The sequence below is a fragment of the Mirounga leonina genome, unplaced genomic scaffold (genome assembly GCF_011800145.1).
Source record: "Mirounga leonina isolate KUSES-001 unplaced genomic scaffold, KU_Mleo_1.0 Mir_151, whole genome shotgun sequence".
Classification (NCBI taxonomy): domain Eukaryota; kingdom Metazoa; phylum Chordata; class Mammalia; order Carnivora; family Phocidae; genus Mirounga; species Mirounga leonina.
Genome location: NW_023270377.1, coordinates 86,985,326 through 87,005,095, shown reverse-complemented (window position 1 = coordinate 87,005,095; position 19,770 = coordinate 86,985,326). Strand labels below are relative to the sequence as shown.

Here is a 19,770-nt window from a genome sequence, read left to right as displayed (position 1 = left end):
CCTTCAGCTCAGGTCATGATCCCAGCGTCCTGGGATCGAGTTCCTCATCGGGTTACCGGCTCCGCGGGGAGCCTGCATCTCCCTCTGCCTCTCTCTCTCTTTCTCATGAATAAATAAATAAAATCTTTAGAAATAAAATAAAACAAACTCAAGTTTACCAAACAGAGGACCTTAGAGATATATGTAACTCCCCTCTTTATATTTATGCATTGAATAAATATTTATGAAGCACCTAGTTACTCTGCCTACTTTTAAAAAGCTTGAATTTAATAGTAGACAAGACATAGTTCTTATACCTAGGGATTTAAGAATCTGTACACTAATCATGTACACCATTCCCTGCAATTCTATGGTCACTGTGCCAATTTAGGTTCTCTCCATTTCTCCCTCAGATTGATACACTAAGTTTCTAAGTAATGTCTTGATTTCTAGTTTCTCCCCACTGCATACCGTTAGCCTTCTAAAACACAGACTTAATCATATAGCTGCCTTGCTGAAAAATTTTGGACGAAAAAAAAAAAAATTTGGATGGCTTCCCACTGTCTACCTCATAAAGTCTCAGTCTTACCTCTACCATGATTCTTTGGCACTGGCCAGAGTTGTTTATTTTCTGTTCTTTAACCTCCAGGTGTTTTTTATTTGTTTTGTTTTATCCTGATGCACTTTGTTTTTGTTAAAGATGTTCTCAGCCTTCCAAACTCACAAAACTTAAATTTCAGAGCATTTTTTCACTTCTTTTTCACTACCATATTTAATGAGTTACCAAATATTATCTGACGTCTCTAATTTGTGTTTCCTTCTCTCCATTTTTACCTTTCCTCTTCCAACATAAAGTTTTATTTTGTCACCTTTAACGACCTTTATGGCCATGCAACTGGTACTCTGTGGGATACTGCTTAGAACATACCAATCACTCTTTCTATGATACCTCCCTATCTTCCAGCCTCTATGCCTGTTTTTCTTCTGCATACACATTATGCACATGCTCTAATCAACTCCTCATTGTTCTCTGAATATCTATAGCTTGTCCTTTTCCACTTCCACATGGTATATTTCTCCCACAGAATTTCATCACCAACATCTTAACCTTTCTTCATGACTCACTTTAAGTCATTTTTCTTCCACAGAACAGTTGCTAATGAAGGTAGCAAATGCTGATCTCCTCCATCACTAAACATTAGTTTTAATTATTGGCTATACACGGCATTAAGCAATTTATTGTTTACGATCTTATTTTCTAATTATATGTGCCTTATATTCATACATTTTATGTCTGTATACTGATAAATTAAAGATTGGCATTTGCCTTCTTTTTTTTTTTTCTGTAAAAACCCAGATAGTAAATATTTTCACCTTTGCAGGCCTTATGGCCTTCATAGTAACTATTCTACTTTGTTGTTGTAGCAGAAAGTCAACCATAAAACAATATGTGAATCAAAAGGTTTGGCTATGTTCAAGTAAAACTTTATTTACAAAAGAGGCAGGAAGCTGGACTTAGTCTGAGGGCCTTAATTTTTCAGTATCTGAGCTTGAGTATCAGGATCATGTTGGCAGGAACTACGACTTATGTACATAACATATTGTTTTTTCATAAAATTTCTCTGGTATCTATTACTATGTTAGACTGAAAGACATTTGGAGTCATATGCATGCTCATCAATGTATGTGGGATATGTTCTTAAGAGTAGGGAATCTAAATATTTGGAGAGTGAGTTAATCTTCTAAAGCACATCATAGCTGTAGGTAAAGGGACTAAATAATGCATAATTACAATGCTTTATAGGAGAACCAAATGTTAATTATGCAATCACTTAAGACTGATGTGTGCTCTGTGAAGAAAACAATATCATTAAAGATAATTTCATATTTCATGCAAACCATATTTAATTGTAGTACATTTCTCACCAGCAAAAATAAACCCTTTAAACCCAATTATTTTATCCATTAAATTCAATTGATGCAATATAAAATATGTATGATATTTATTTATGTAATAAAATTCTGCTCAAAGAAGAATGTCAGGATCCAGTTTGTTAGATAAGTGGAAGATTTTTCTTTCTCCCAGGTAGTCATTTTTTTACAGTAACTAATATTCAACCTGTTAATAAATTTTATTGGTGCAAAATAACTGCTAATATAATAAAGTAATTTATCTATATTACAATTTTCCTTTTAGAAAATAATTTAATATTTTAAAGAAATGCATTTTCAGAAGGATTTTACAATTAAACACTAATCCCAAATTCTATTTTACTTTTGACAAATACCTTCAAATTATAATTTAAACATTCGATGTTGAAGAACAAGAATGAATTTCAATTTCAAAACCCACACATAGAACAAAATACATGTAAGTGAAAGATGTTCTTATTGCTTTAGTTTCACCAGATCCCAGCAATACCAGGAGCTACTTTCTTCAAATTATAACATATTTTATGGATTCATTTTATACTGTACTCTATTTTTATGGAGTAGAAAATAAAATGTCTAAAAATCTTACCTGATCTTCCATAAAATATCTGTATTTCAGTGAGAAAATTTTTAAAGCCACAAATACTGTTTCCATTTATTTGTGCATAGTTCTTTGTAAAAGGATAAAAGCAAACATGTAATATCATGTTATATCTAGTGGTGGTATGCATCTTAAAATACCAATGAACTTTCAGTCACAAAGAAGTGACTTTAGTTGTCTTTCTGATATCTTAATTTGCTTGCCATTTATTGTATTTGCTGTATGATCTGAATTAATAAGCATCAAAGTTTCTATCTTTATGATAATTTTATAATCACAAAAAAGCCTTCTTATCTAAAACAGTGGTTTTCAACCAGAGGTGATGGTGCTGGTAGGGATCCCCCACCCCCCACCACCACCAGGGGACTTTTCGGAATGTATGGAGACATTTTTGGTTGACTGGAGATCCTATTGGCATACTAGTAGCCAGGGATGCCAATAAACTTCCTGCAGTGCAAAGGAAGGCCCTCCCCCCCACCCAACTAGGAATTATCTGGTGGAAAATGTGAACAATATAAAGGCTGAAAAGTCCTGACCTTGGAGTAAAACCGTGGATTTAGCATTTAGTGGATTTGAATGAATGCATGGCTCTAAATCACTTATGTTTGCATGACTTAGGCAAGTACATCAAGCAGCATACCAAAGAAGAAAGAATTTTGATGATTCCTTTTTTATTAATCTTTTCTACTGCTCCAAGGTAGATTGCATATTTAAAAAATAGCAATTTATAATGCAGCTAAACCTAATACCTGCATATAAATTCGTTTGCAGGTTAGCTGTTTGATATTTTTATTACATTTTGCCAAAGAAATAATGATAAAAATGGTAATTAAGTTTTTCAGATGAACTAACAGAACCCATAATTTATAATATGGTTTTAAGATAACACAGAAGGATTCATTAACAAACTAAATTGGGTGCTAGTCCATATAACTGGTACTGGGAGCAGAGGACTATGTATTATAGGAAAAAAATATGAGGAGAAAGTGAGTTCCATTCTATCTTTTTATATCAATAGTTGGAATGAGGGAGCAACATGTCTTTGACATGTTTCAACTCTCATTTTTCTTCTTCATTGTTCATTTCCTCTCTCTCTTCTACCAGGCTCTCAGTACTGCATGAAGTTCTAAGCACCTCATTATAGAAGCCTCACAGGTTTACTCAAATCTCAAAAATCCCTCCTTGCTTTGATATCACCTGCCTTTCACTTCACCTCAGTCAGAATCCTCATCTCTTCAAAGTTGCTGTATCAACTACAAGTAAAGGAGAAAGCATTTTGATTTAACCATTTCAACCAGCTTATCATTCTTAGAAATATTAGCATTTTAAAATAGAATTCATGCAAAATAAAATAAATCCCCTTTTGATAGTATATAAAGATTTGAAATAAAGAGACGCTACTAAATAGCCAGGGGATGGGCTGCCTGGGTGGCTCAGTCAGTTAAGCACCTGACTCTTAATTTTGGCTTAGGTCATGATCTCAGGGTTTTGAGGCCGAGCCCCACATTGAGCTCCGTGCTAGGCGTGGAAGATTCTCTCTCTCTGCCCCTCCACCCCACTCCCTCTCAAAAACCAAAACAAACTAAACCAAACCAAACCAAACTAAACCAAACAGGGGAAACAATATTTTTTTAACACCGTTCATAATATGTAAGACGGAGGATGCACATACACTATATACATACACATATGTACATCCACATACATATACATCTATGTAAATATATAAATATATGGAGGTAGAGGGAAATTTAGTTTTTATGACAGATACTTAGATCTTGAAATAGTAAACTATGGAACTAGACAATGTAAGCAATTTGCAATTATTTGAGATTCACCTCTACCACATTGAAACACGGTTTCAAGAGTATTTTTTTTTCTTAAAACTTTCTATTAATTTGATAAATATAGCCTATGATTAAATATATTTACAACCCCCTTGGGCGCCTGGGTGGCTCAGTTGGTTAAGCGACTGCCTTCGGCTCAGGTCATGATCCTGGAGTCCCTGGATTGAGTCCCGCATCAGGCTCCCTGCTCGGCAGGGAGTCTGCTTCTCCCTCTGACCCTCCCCTCTCTCATGCTCTCTCTATCTCATTCTCTCTCTCTCAAATAAATAAATAAAATCTCTAAATAAAAAAATAATATATATATATATATTTACAACCCCAAATGGAATCCCTCCTTCTTCAAGTTTTATAAGTGACATTTTGTCCCCTAAAAGGGCAATGATATTACTAATATTCTTAGAATCTAGAATATTTTTTTTCAAAATAGGATCAGCTAATTTTCTTATAAATGTTGCCAATAAAAGTTTCATTTTCTATAGAAATATTTTCCTGAAGCAATTGTAGGCACTTACACCATTTCAATGTTAAAACTACTCTTTGAGAAACAGCCCACAATCCTCCTTATATTGTCATAACATATTAGGCAAGTGAGATAAAATTTGATGGAAAGAGTAAAGGTTCCAAAATGGAATGATTTATTTTTATCGTAATATGCTAGAAAATGTGCTAAGTGCTTTGTAAGCATTATTTCCTTTATTCTTCTTACTGGTCAGTTTTGTGTATTAAAAAAAATTACCCCCATTTTATAGAAAAGTGAACTTAATTTTCAAAAGGGTAAAAAAAAAAAGACAATCACAGAACTATTAAGAGGGAACTAGGTTTCAGATGCTAGAGTATATGCCTGTAACCATTATACATACTACCCCTCTAAATGAACTAATTCCCTTAGACTCATTCATTCTTGTAATGATTCGTGGATGCTTCACAAAGCGGGGATGTGGAATGGATACTGCCTTGGAGTATAATTTTTTTAAATCTAATTAATCTAATTCTTGTTGTAATTGTGAATAAATTCCTCGTGTCTCATTCGTTTTGTCTCTGGGTTTTGATTTTGCCAAGAGATATTGTCATTAATGTGTTATATACAATAGTTGGCACATTTGCCAGTCACCATGGGTTTCAAGAACAAAATCGAAAGGAATGATTGAGTCACTAGCCTGTCTTTGAAAGTAAGATAAAATGATTCCTGGAAAACAGCACTATTTATTTCAACAAATATTTCTTAGGTCACCACTGAACTGAGTTCTTTACAGAAAGAAAAAAGTCTCTTCAAAAAGGGAAAACATCTTGTAATTGGTGAAAGTCTAATAGATAAAGTATTTGCAACACTCTATATTTAAAGTGACAGTAATATTCTTGAATTATTTCAGGAACAGATTCCAATCACAGAACCTAAAGAAATACAGAATAAAACTGAAAACAACAACAACAGAGTGGTGAAATCCTTCTGGATTCATGAAAAAACTGAACTCCACTTGGTATTAAATCACAACTGAAGTTGTGATTAAGAAAACATCTTTGAGCTGAGAGACCACACAGAGAAGGCCAACCTGCTGGATGGGAGAAGGTTTGCAAACAAAAGAAGTTGTACTTTCTCCATGTTTACAAACAACTCCTCTCATAAGAGGAAGAGAGGGATACTGATGGGTAAAACAGAGTAACTAAGGAAATTGTGTCTGTGTCTATCTATCATCTATCTATCATCTATCTATCATCTATCTATCTATCTATCTATCTATCTATCTATCTATCATCTATCATCTGTCTATCATCTATCTATCTATCATCTATCATCTATGCATCTATCATTTACTTAATAACATTTATATAGTGCTTAGTATTTGTCAGCTAACTTCTAAGTGCTTTAAAAAGAAACTAACATGTTTAATCTTTCACAATGATTCCATTTTACAGATGAAAACACTAGGATAGATAATGGTTATGCAGTCAGGATAGGACAAAGTTAAAACATGAACCCAAACAGTCTGGCTCTATAGTCTTCCTCCTGATTATGACATTGTGTAAGCTAATTATTATGAAGGTTGTCTTTTTTGCATTTACATTGTGTTACTTAACAACGTTGTTCTTTTGTTTAATAAATTATATTTTTTTTTAGTAAAAAGACTTGAAAATTCATAATACCTAACCTCAGACATATTATGACCACTATACAAATAATTCCACTGAAATTGTTCTAAATAAAATTATGGCTCACCCTCCTCCAAGTTGCCAAATTCAATGAATACACTTATATCTTTGTCTTTCTTAACTTCTCCAGGAGAATCAACTCTGTCAGCTACTGTCATCTTGAAACTTTTCTTAGTTTTTTTTGTTTTTTGTTTTTTGTCTTGTTTGTTTACTTGTCTGTTCGACTGTGCTCTCTTTAGTTGTGAAATCTCTTGGTCATCTCTTCAGCATTCTGCCTTCCCTTCCTCTTTAGTGTTCGTTTTCTTCAAAGCTCTGTCCTTGCCCTCTTCTCATTTTCTGTAATGTTCTTGGAAAATCTCATCTATCTTCCTGCCTTCAACCTAAAATCGAATGACTACCAAAGCACTACTTCTAGTTCAAACTCTCCTTGCCTTTACAGCTCTGAATATTCAATCATGTCCCAGAGGTATCTCAAATTGAGTATATCAAAAGTTTACTTTTCGTTTATCCTTTAAATCAGGTATCAGTAGACCTTGGCCTGCAGGCTAATACTGTAACTTAGAAAACAAATGAAGAATAATATTCTGGGGCGCCTGGGTGGTACTGTCATTTAAGCATCCGACTCTTGATTTCAGCTCAGGTTGTGATCTCGGGGTCCTGGGGTAGAGCCCATGTCAGGCTCTGCGCTCAGTGTTCAGTCTGCTTAAGATTCTCTCTCCCCTCTCCCTCTACCTCTCCCCTGTTTGCACACTCTCTCTCTCTCTCAAATAAATAAATATTTTTTTAAAAAAGAATAATATCCATAAGACATGAAAAATGTATGAAATTCTAATTTCTATTTTGTCCTACTCTGACTGCATACCCTTATCTATCCTAGTTTTTCATCTGTAAAGTGGAATCACTGCAAAAGATTAAACGTATCAGTTTCTTTTTCTTTTTTAAAATTTTATTTATTATTTATTTTTATTTATTTATTCGACAGAGAGAGAGAGCACAAGCAGGGGTAGTGGCAGGGAGGGGGAGAAGCAGGCTCCCTGCTGAGCAAGGAACCCGATGTGGAGCTCAATCCCAGGACCCCAGGATCATGACCTGAGCTGCAGGCAGATGCTTAACCAACTGAGTCACCCAGGTACCCCACATTAGTTTCTTTTTAAAGCTCCTAGAAGATACCTGACAAATATTAAACACTATATAAATGTTATTAAGTAAATAATAGATAGGTAGATAGATAGATAAATAGACACACACAATTTCTTTCCAAAATAAAATTTTATTGTAATACAGCTACAATAGTTCATTTTCTATGTGATTACTTTCACGCAACAACATCTGAGTTGAATAGTTGCAACAGAGTCATATGGCCTATAAAGCCTAAAACACTTACTGTCAGGCCTTTCACAGAGAAAATTTGTTGATCCCTGCCTTAAACCAATCCCATGGACTCTCTGTCATATTTTGATCATGAAGCCAATTACAGAAACTAGAAAAAAAGCCATCTCAAATTCTTCCTTTTCTTCCCAATCTCCCCTACTCCACAACTTCTGTCACTATTTTTTTTTTTATTGTCTTACTTCTAAGTGTATCTCACTCATACCATTCTCTCTGCTTTTATGACCATCTCCCAGATTTTGGCATCAGCTACCTCCTCATCTACAAAACTAGCCTCTTTACCAGTCTCCTACCTGCAGTGCTCTCTTTTCACAATCCATCCCTTGCACAGATGGAGTCAACTTTCTAGCACCCAAATCTGCTATTTTCACTCCTTTGACCAAATCTAAAACTTATTTTCTCCTTCACTTAGGACTGTGGATCTTCAGGCAACATCAGCATCCCCTGGGAACTTGTTAAAAATGCAAAATCTCAAGCCATACCCCAGACCTATTGAATCAAAAGCACTTGAGTGCAGCCCAGAAATCTGTGTTTTAGTGATCCCTGCAGGTAATTCGGATGCGCATTCAAGTGTGAAATCATTAGAACCACCTATCTATCCTAGAGGACAAAAATTAAAATTCCTTGAAAGGACCATTTAAATCCTACCATGGTCTGATCCCTGCACAATCTGCTTCCCATTTATTCCCTCCTTACCTCTAGCTCCTTCAACCAACAAATGAGTAATTGAGACCCCAGAAGTTAATGATTTTGCCTCAGCTGACTAGCCTAGTGAATGACAGAGGATGGGTTGAACTAGACTAACCCAGGGTCTTTTTGGACCTCACCCTACTGCCTTTTAAAATATATTTACTATACTTTTACATTCAAAATCCATCCATAATAACAGTTATTTTATTGATCTTCGTTGTTGTTAGTCTGTTCCCCTCCTAGACTATAAACTCCAAGAAGGTAAGAATTAGTCTGTCCCTTGTAAATATCAACAAACCTTGACTCTATACTGCCATCTGGTGACATGAAATAGCAATTCCAAGGAGAATCTCAAACCTGAACCCCATAACTTCTTCCTATAGAGCTTGGAGGCTAAGGCAAGAGTTCTGAGGTTACTTTCCTCAAAGTCAGATAACTGAATAAACATCCTCTGGCTATTAGACCTTGAGGAAATTAGTGTTTAACTTCCTTAGATTCCTTATCTATAAAACTATGTTTTATAAAACCTTCCTCATAGAATTGCAATGAAAATTAGCAAGTGTCGGACGCCTGGGTGGCTCAGTCCTTAAGCAGCTGCCTTTGGCTCAGGTCATGATCCCAGGGTCCTGTGATCGAGCCCCGCATCGGGCTCCCTGCTCTGCGGGAAGCCTGCTTCTCCCTCTCCCACTCCCCCTGCTTGTGTTCCCTCTCTCACTGTCTCTCTGTCAAATAAATAAAATCTTAAAAAAAAAAAAAAATTAGCAAGTGTCAGATACTAATATTATAATTATTAATATTATTATAAAGGACTTAGCTATGTAGTTGACATAAATAAAAAGTGATATTCCCTTACTCAGATATTTTATAATGTAGTTGGGTAAATAAAACAGTGTTAGGAAAATATTAAACATACAAGCTCTAAGTGCTAAGGGAGTTCCTATGGTGTTAAGCATGAACATGAAGGAGGTGAAATCTGAATTGTGTAAAGATTTATAACTGGTATGTGGCTTTGAAGTGAGAAAGCCTCTCAGAGGGAGAATTTTTTCCTGCAAATCTTCGTGCAGATTGAAAGTAATACCTGTAAAAGACTAATAAAAACACAATATAAGTGCATACCTTCCTTATTATCACAAAGTCAGGATGACTTTAATTTAATGCTTAATCATACAAGCCCAGCTATCTCATTATCCAAACAAAACTAACACATTTCTCAAAAATGGTTTATTATAAATTTTGTTGTTGTTGCTGTTGTTTTTTAATGCACTCAAAATTTATTCAATTAATAGCTGTGTTTTACTGATAAAGATATGTTTAAATTAGATGGCTTCATAAATGTTAATTATTCATTTTCACCTTAAAGAGAAATCTATGATTTTGGTGTTCTTGCTTATTATAAAAACAAAAAATATATTTATTTATACATCTCTTCTCTATGCTAAGGAAACAACATCCTCCCATGTGTTTATTCGGTAGGTAGACATAAGTATCAACTACATGTTATAAATTGCCAATTCATACCACATATAGAAAATAGAGAATTTAAGTTAAAGTGTCCAGTTATCAATCCAATCAGTGGAATAGGATGAATATATATAATATAAACATATATAAATCTTGTATATATATATAAATCTTCCAAAAGATAAAATGTGATTATCCTAGCCAGTGTGAAACTATACAGTACATGGTATGTAAAGTTCTTATTCCAAAACTCCCAATATTTTATATTCAAATTTTTGTCCTCAGTCCCTACAGTAACTGTCAACATAAAACCACTACTTTGTATCCCTACCTTACTCTAAACTTTCTTGTTTTGCTTTTTTGGCACAGGAGAGGTCATATGCACCCCCATGTTCATTGCAGCACTGTTTATAATAGCAGAGATATGGAAGCAGTCTAAGTGTCTATCAGTGGATGAATGGATAAACAAAATTTGGTAAATATCAACATATATATAATATTTAATCATAAAAAAGGAAGGAAATCTTGTTATTTGCAACAACATGTATGGACCTTGAGGACATTACACTAAGAGAAATAAGTCAAACAAAGAAATACAAATGCCGTATGATCTCACTTACATGTGGAATCTTAAAAACAAAACCAAACAACAACAACAAAACACTGAACTTACAGATACAGAGAACAAATCACTGGTTGCCAGAGGGAAGAGGTGGGGTTTGGTTGAAATTGATGAAGGGGGTCAAAAGGTACAAACTACTAGCAATAAAATAATTAAGCTATGGGAATGTAATGTACAGTATGGGTGATTATAGTTATTAACACTCTATTGCATATTTAAAAGTTGCCAAGAGAGTAGATTTTTAATTTTTTTTAAATTTTTATTTTTTAAAGATTTTATTTATTTATTGAGGAGAGAGAGAGAGTGAGCTAGAGTTCACAAGTGGGGGGCAGGGGCAGAGGGCAAAGCAGACTCCCCGCTGAGCAGGGAGCCTGATGCAGGGCTAGATCCCAGGACCCCAGGATCATGACCTGAGCCGAAGGCAGATGATTAACTGACTGAGCCACCCAGGTGCCCTTAGATTTTTTTAAATAATAAATAAATAATAAAACCATACAAGAAATACTGTATCTTAATTTTCATTGGGGTTTAGTGATACTTTCCTTCTTGGAAAGGCTTATGTTCATCTGTTTCTGGCAAATAAGATCATATGACTTTCTAACAACAACAACAAAACCCAAGGTTATTAAATACAGATAAATATTTATGTATAGAAATATGCATTAAAATTATTGATGATAGTATAGAAAGGAACTAAAATCAAACTTTCCAATAATAGATGAATAGTTGAGGACATTTTGTTAGTCACATGTGCTGTGAAAATACTTAGTTATTAAGAAGAGATTCATAAGGCACCAATGATAACGGGAGAATGCTAAGTGTAAAAGGGAAGATGCAAAATTTTAAAAATGAAATGTGACATTAAATTTGAAGAGATACAAAACTTTCTTGGGGCCCCTGGGTGGCTCAGTCGGTTAAGTGTCAGACTCTTGGTGTCAGTTCAGGTCTTGGTCTCAGGGTTGTGAGTTCAAGCCCCATATTGGGTTCCACGCTAGGCGTGGAGCCTACTTTAAAAAAAAAAAAAAAAAAACTTTCTTAATTTAGAAAACAGTGAAGTATGGACTGGGGGGTTGGTCATGATCATTGGGAACCTGGTGTTGCCTTTGATGAAATTTATTACTCTGAACCAGCTTACTTCATTTTCCTGAGCTTCAGCTTCCTCATAGAAAATGAAAACAACCATCTTGTTAGATGTGTCTAATAATTAGGGAAAAAAAGTGACAACTAAATGGCACATAGAAGTTCAATAAACAATAATAGTTTTATTTATTACTATGATATTCAACATCTCTGTTGAAACAACTACAAAGAAAATGTCAAGATGTTTGTTGCTCTGGGAGCTGGGAAAATGGGTGTACATTTGAGAGTAGGTTTGATAGTCTAGTCATCTGAATACATCTGACTACATCTGAATTTATTGATAGATCAACCATATTGCTCTTCTTTAGAGCTGTGATTCACATTTTTATTGGCATTTTTCTTTAAACAAATTGCTATGATCTAGAAAAGTGTAATGTTAATCCCAATATGAATTATTTAAATATGAGATTATGTATTCAAAAAGGACTAAAAAAAAGTAATGAAACCTACATTTCAACAAAAGGAGGTTAGGAAAATGATATGATTTCAACAACTGTTACCTTTTTTTTTTTAAAGATTTATTTATTTATTTGAGAGAAAGACAGAGACAGAGACAGAGAACAGGGGGGAGGGACAGAGGGAGAAGAGAAAGAAAATACCAAGCTGACTCCCTGCTAGCATGGAGCCTGATGTGGGTTCAATCTCACAACTCCTAGATCATGACCTGAGCTGAAATCAAGAGTTGGACACTTAACTGACTCAACCACCCAGGAACCCCATCAACTATTACTTTTTAAAATTTTATTTACTTAAGCATATAAACACATAGCACTGATTATATGTGAGACACTCTTTCAAGAACTTTTCATGTATTTACACGTTTAATATATTATATATAATATACATTTTGTCACCATTTTTACTGTAATTCTACCCTGGTAATAAAATAGTCAATATATTCCTGCATCTTTTTAAACATTTTCTCCCCTAGCAGTGGAAGTGTTACTTCACTGAAGCAGATAAACAGGATGGATAACGATTATTATATGCTCAGTGATCCTTATAATGGGGAAAAGTAGAATGTTCTCTGATCATCCTCAAAATTGGAAACGGACTGAATTTTATTTAGGAAATAGCAAGGTCTCACTACAGGTAACATTCTCTAAAGGTATAAAAGGCTAGAATATCTGCCCTGAAGCCTCTATGTTAAATCAGATCCATACAGTAAAAACTTCCTTATTTTACGCAGATTGTAGGGGCCTCATATAAATCACCTTTCAAGTTAAGTAAAGATGTCCAGAAAATCTCCCCACCACCAAATAAATTACAGTAATCTCTCCTGATTCAGGGAGGAGACATCCCAAGTAGATGCCTGAAACCTGGGATAGTACCAAACCCTATATATATACCATGTGTTTTCCTATACACACATATCTATAATACATATATCTATGATAAAGTCAAATTTATCAATTAGGCACAGTAATGGATTAACAATGATAATTAATAATAAAATAGAACAACTATAGTAGTATACTATCATAAAATTTATGTAAATGCGATATCTCTCTCTATCTCAAAATATCTTATCATACTAATCTTACCCTTGTACTTGTGATGATGTGAGATGATAAAATGTCTATGTGATGAGATGAAGTGAAGGGAATGATGTAGGCATTGTAACACAGTGTTAGGCTACCATTGACCTTCTAATGATAGTTCAGAAGGAGGACCTTTTGCTTCTGGACCATGGGTGAGCGCAGAGAGTGAAAGCATGGAGGATACTGTACATTGAATGTCTTACTTCCTTTCTATATATATGAAAATGTCAGAAGAGCTTGAAAGTATCATTTTTATTTCCATTCTATCATTTGCTAGGGCTCATGTCAATGTGGGCAAATCAGATAGTTAGGAAATGAAAATACATTGATCCTATTTTGAGGAGGGGAATGTTGTAATACATAAACCCAGGCCATTTTTCATGGTCCAATTCATTTAAATTATTCTAAACATAAAAATTACAGTCCCTAAAGAATACCAGTCTGGGGCACAAAAATATGCATTTTTTAATTTTTGCACTTATAAAAATTAAAACCAATCCTTTGTTTGTCATCAACATACAGTGTTTATGACTACATACTCTCTCATGCTGAAGAAAGTTTTCAGAAAAGAGCATTTTTTTTCTTATTATACTAGTGGCCCATTCCTGGTCAGAATCATGATTTCCTGCTTCATTTCAATTTAGTTAAATCCAATATATTTACTGAATGCCTATTAAGCACAAAAGTGACCAAGCTGTATTTTCTCCCCTTAATATCCTCATGTTGTACAGATTTGTAAGATGAAAAGAGCAAAAAAATTATGGGTGATAGAACAGGATTAACATGATTGCTCACATAATTCATGGTGTATAGAAACTCTCACATGACAAAGAAGGATCTCTTATATAAGAAAATTGAAACAGAAATTGAAAGTATCTGGGAAGGAAACTAGATTCAATCAGACTCTGTCAGAGAGAAGGCACAGAAAATTTTACAGATGAGGATATTTGGGTAGAAGAAATAGTATCGATAGAGAATGAGGGTCAAGTATTGAAGAAAGAAAAGGATAACAGTGGAATTTATGGACCACAGAGGTGAGCATTTTTAGTCACCTCTAGGTGTAAAGAATGTAGCACAAATTTAAAATAAGGCTTGAAGTGAGGTCCATAAGACCAGAAATGCTAATGAATTTCTGGAAGTGAAGATCTGTCTACTCTACACTGAAAGAGGGAGAAAAGGAGAAAATGTATCCTCTAGGGAACAGCTGTCATCTGAGCATCAGATGTCTCAAGTAAAAATATGTTAATGATAAGGAAACATTATTTACATTGGAATGAGATTCTCACAGGTTATGGTACACATTATAAAGGGGAAGCCTCCATTAAGAGGTATAAAAGGATGAGCTGATGTTACACCAAATGGCCATACTATCCAGGGGAAAAAATAAAAAGGAAAAAGAAATGTAAGACTCAGAATTAAGAACGTTTGGCAAGAATTGAGTAGAAGTAATGAAATCACAAAGCCAGGATGGAGATTACTGTTGAACCAAAGTGTGGAATACATGGGGAGAGGTGGCACACATGCTCATGTGAACTAAATTCTCTTAAAATAAGAGATGCTCCTTTTTTTTTTCTTTTTATACACCATTCTTTCTCCTCCCAATAGAGTTCACAGATCATTTGAGGGAAAGACCAATGTGTCCTTGATGTTCTCATCTAATTTTCTATCATAACCAGGTGATAGATTCTAAATCTGAAGACCATCTACAACTTCCCACAGTATCCTTTACTGATACAAGCAGTGACTAAAAATGTGGGGACTTTGTATAAAACCCTTAATTTCTAAGATTTCTTTATTGCTGTGTGAAAGAAATGACAAGGGAAAGAAAAAAAAATATTCTGAACTAATTAAAATAAACGCTGGAACCACTTCCACAACACAATATAGATGAAATATTAATACTCTAACTTACAGAAGTTATTTTACAGTTCAAATATTATATGATTAAGGTGAAAATACTTTCTGGGTAGTTAATTCACTACCAGCACTTACCCTGGGGCTGACGGCTGGGATGGTATATCTGAAGGTCAAATGGCTGTGCACTTGTCTTCTGAATCACGCTGACATTCTGCCCTGTCCACTTATTGGCTTTTGACAATGTGTTGGTCCTCCAGTCCGTCCAATAGACCTCACTCCCATATAAAGACACAGCAAAGGGATGGGAAAGGTATTCATGACCACGGATGATTTCTATCATGGCTGTTCCATCATAGAGGGCTGAATAAATAGCATCTGACCTACAGAAAGGTAAATACATCAAGTTTATCAGAACTTATTCAAATAGTCCAGTGGTGTTATCATATTACTTAGATAAATGCCAGAGAAAATTTTTTTAAAAAATATTTTATGCGTCTGTATCTGATTTGTAGAAAGAAAGAAAAAAAAAAAGCCCGTCATAACAAAAATCATCACCATCATAAGGAAAACAAACAAAAATCACCACCAATTTCAATGTGTGTATACATGATACATGTATGTTAGGGCATCTTTTGCATTTACAAATACTATCCAAGAAAGGTAACAGAAAATACAGAAGAAAAAGATCATTTTTTTAAACCTGGCATCTGTCCAAACTATCCTTTTTTCAAAGTGGTCCACAGTTAGTCCATTAGGCCAAGCTCCACTTTTCATGTCTTTGTAGATGGTTTTTCTTCCAGCACCACTCATGGAGGCAGATTCAATGCGAGGAAAATTGGCATCCCAATCTGTCCAGAAAAGAATTCTGAAGAAAAATAAATAACGCTATTGTTTCAGCCATTCAGCTCACAAATATTTATTGAGTGCCTACTATATGCTAGACACTGGCAGGTAAACAGTCTCAAAAGAAACAGATGTATTGTCTGCCCACTTGGAGCTTAGAGGCCAGTGGAGAAGACAGAGTAAATAAATACATGAATATATAATTGTAGCTTCTAAAATATGCTGCAGAAAATAGCAGGTAAGTGATCTACTTAGAGAAGGTGATCAGGGAAAAAAAAAAAGAGGACTTTGAGGAGGCTGTATTTACACTGAATCTAAAAGATAAGGAGAACAGTATAAAGAGCATGACAAGCAAAATAAACAGCAGATATGAAAGCCCTAATGGGGGAGTGGGGGAGTGGGTGATTTGAGGAACAGAAATAAGACCAATGTGGTGAGTAAGGAGGAAAAAGAAGACGATGGATTTGAAGAGTCCGACCTAATGGGTTTTGTAGGCTAAGGCGATTATTTGGGTTTTCATTCCAAGGGAATAGGAAGCACATTTAAGCAGGGATGAAACATGGTATCATATGTAAGTGGATGATAATGAGGCAAGAGTATGGTTTATCAGGTGGTTATTTTAAAGGAAAAGCCAAGGATGACAGTGGTTTGGAGTATGGCAGTGGCAGGGAAGGTAAGTGAATGGATTCAAGGTATATTTGGAGGTGGAATTGCCAGGACTATCTGATGACTGAATATAGGGAAATGAGGTCGAGAACGAATCATAGATGACTGTGTTTCTTGTTTCAGCGAAGTCAGAGTAAGGGCAAGGGAGAGGCTGTGCAAGGAATCCATGAGTGAAATGGGGAAAATGGAAGAGGAACAGATTCTAAGACCTGGGAATTGAGTGTGGATGGGTGCGAAGAGCAATCAAAAGTTTACTTTAGAATTTTTTTTTTCTTATCTTAAGATTTCAAGACATCCAAAAGGAGGTGTTCAGGAAGCTGTGTGTATGCCAGGGTGAAGTTCAGAGAAGAAGGCAGGGCTGGAGATGTGAATTTGGAAGTCATCAGTATGGAGATGATATTTAGATTCACAGCAGTGAAATAGATCATATGACAGAGGATACAGAGGGAAAACAGAGGAAATCGTTATACTTTGATATATACAAACATGCAATTGTTAAATACCATTTTTCATATACTAAAGATCATTACCTTCTTTTTTTAAACCGAATACTATTTGAGACTCTACAAATTCATGGTGAACAATCAGTTCTACACAATGGGCATCAAGTGCCTCGTGTCCTGCATTTGTTTTTTAAGGCTATTAAGCAATGGATGTTTTATGTTCAACTGACAGTGGCTTAAACTGCTAATGCATGTTTCTATAGTATATTTAATACAGATACCCAATAACTCCACAATCATAACAACTGGCTATATTTTTTAAGTGCTTACTATATGTTAAATACTATTTTCAGTGCTTTATAGATTATCTCATTTAATCAATCATGAGGCTATGGCTAAAGTTACCTATGTTTTAGAGATGGGAGAACAAGCTTAGAGAAGTAAAATTACTTGGGTTACACAGCTAGCAAGTGGCAGAGGGAGATGAGAAACTGGGCAGCCTAACTTCTGCTCTGATGCTTTGAACATCGAATTCTTTAATGTCATGTCACTAAATAAAATAGCAAATGGAAAACATCTGGTAGAGGGATAGGAGCACGTCTGCTATTCAATAAATGGTAGCTGCCTTCTCTACTTTCATGGCAGAACCCAATGAGTAGCATGGTGCTTTGGGAAGGGAGAACTCACAGGACTGGAGAGATAGTGACAGTCCAGTAAATTTTCCTATTATCAGCTCTGTCAACATTTTGGTGAGAAATGGTAAAGTTACTGGGAAAAATACCTTTGTTCTTCATTATAATCATATATCATTGTGCTATTTTTCCTCCTATATTTTGAATGATCCTTAAGTATATGAATGTGGTAGATAAGCTTAGAAAATGAAATAATCCTCTGGAAAAAAATTCAAAATACAATTGAAGCTATCTTCTTTTTTTAAAATATTAACTTTATGTAAGGAGATATGGAGTGATGTAAACTAAGTATTTGTCATGACTTGGATTTTTGAGAAGTATATAGTCTGTTTTAGGACAGAGGAATTTGAAATATGAAATGAATAAAAGACAATTCGATACATTATATAGTAAACTTAGTAAGTATGTGTGTTAAAAGACTATGGTGAAGAGAGAAGGAAGATGTAAATGTTCTTGGTAAGAGTGGCAGCTCATGAACAACTCTGAAGCCCTGGGAGGCCTCAAAAGGTTATTAAATAATTGTTATTAAATATATGTTTCTGTGTCAGACAAACTTGGGATGAAGACTAATATCTGTCATTTCCTCCAGCATATTTAATCTCAGACTCCATTTTCTCATCTGTAAGTAAAAACTCTAACTGTACACACTTACCAGGAGCATTTGATGAGGTAAGGGACATAAACAATTTAGCGTAAAGGATGACTAGCACACAGAAAAGATTTGTGCTTGCACGAGCATGCCACACACACATAGTCATAGAAATGATTTTTTAAATGCAAAATTTCCAACTATTTTCTAACTGTTGAAGAAACGGAGACAGAAAGAGAATTAATACTAATGTCAATGTTCAAATGTCACACCAGCATGTATGCGAAGGTAGATTAGTTTTGTTAAGTCAAAGCCACAAGAAAGGGATTCAGAGGAGTAGGTCATAAGATTGGGTTTATCTCAAAGAATGTCTCTCAAAATTTGAGTTTATGTTAAAAAAAAAAGTTTTAGTTTCATGGGCAGCTTTAGGATTTTTCTGGCCCTGGTATGGGATCATATCCACAAAAACAATATCCAGAGTATTCATTGTTTAATTACCAATATTTGAATAAATAAGTAAACTGCTGAGAAAGGATAAAACTAAGTAATATATCAGGGATAATGTATTAATAATTGTTGAAGCTGGGTAATGACTATGAGGAAGATTATTATATAATTCATTCTATTTTGTGTATTTAAAAATTTCTATAATAAAAGTTTAAAAGTGTATCTAACTCAAAATTAACATAATATGTAAATTTGTAAGAATATTAAAAATACCAGAGGACATTTATAAAATTTTATGGCTAGAAATCTTTTTTTCTGCAAAGACTAATTTTTAAAGATTAGATTGTTTTATATGAGAAAAAAAACTATCTGGAAATTTCAACATGTATATACACATATGCTTATTACTTATAAGTTACCTAGTATACAATATGTTGCCATAAAGGGCAAATGGAACAAAGATTAATTAATATAAAGCTGGTAGGTTATTCAGTTAAGTAGTTAAATGTCTTTAAAACAATGAATGAAATGAATTATGTGTCTCACTACAGATTTAATTTTGGATGCACATATCTTTTCACTGACAGTAGGTTGTTGTCAGCTTCCCTTTATACTTAGGATTTCAAAAATAAGATTTAAAATAGAAACAAGACCGACATAGCATCAATCACATTTATGTGGTATCTTGACAGACAAGGTAGAGTACAGAGATTTGCAAGTTTAAAAAAGATTAGGAAAAATCATCACTGAAAACAAACAATGAATTTGAGAATGATAACTAGTCTGAGTATCTGTTGATAAGCTACCACGTGATCCAGGCAAGGCTGTAATTCACACTCTTGGACTGATGACCCAAAGACTTCTGAGCATTGTCTTCTGCCTG

General features: G+C 34.5%; 1 protein-coding gene across 1 annotated transcript in view; it reads right to left on the bottom strand.

Annotated features, from left to right (window-relative positions):
* The window catches only part of LRP1B (LDL receptor related protein 1B), a 1,834,834-nt gene that overhangs the window by 584,690 nt on the left and 1,230,374 nt on the right, over positions 1-19,770 (bottom strand). The window contains exons 26-27 of the mRNA XM_035008121.1: positions 15,908-16,072; positions 15,343-15,587 (exon numbers count right to left, since the gene is read on the bottom strand). Coding sequence (XP_034864012.1) covers positions 15,343-15,587; positions 15,908-16,072 — 410 coding nt within the window. The remainder of the gene's footprint in view (positions 1-15,342; positions 15,588-15,907; positions 16,073-19,770) is intronic.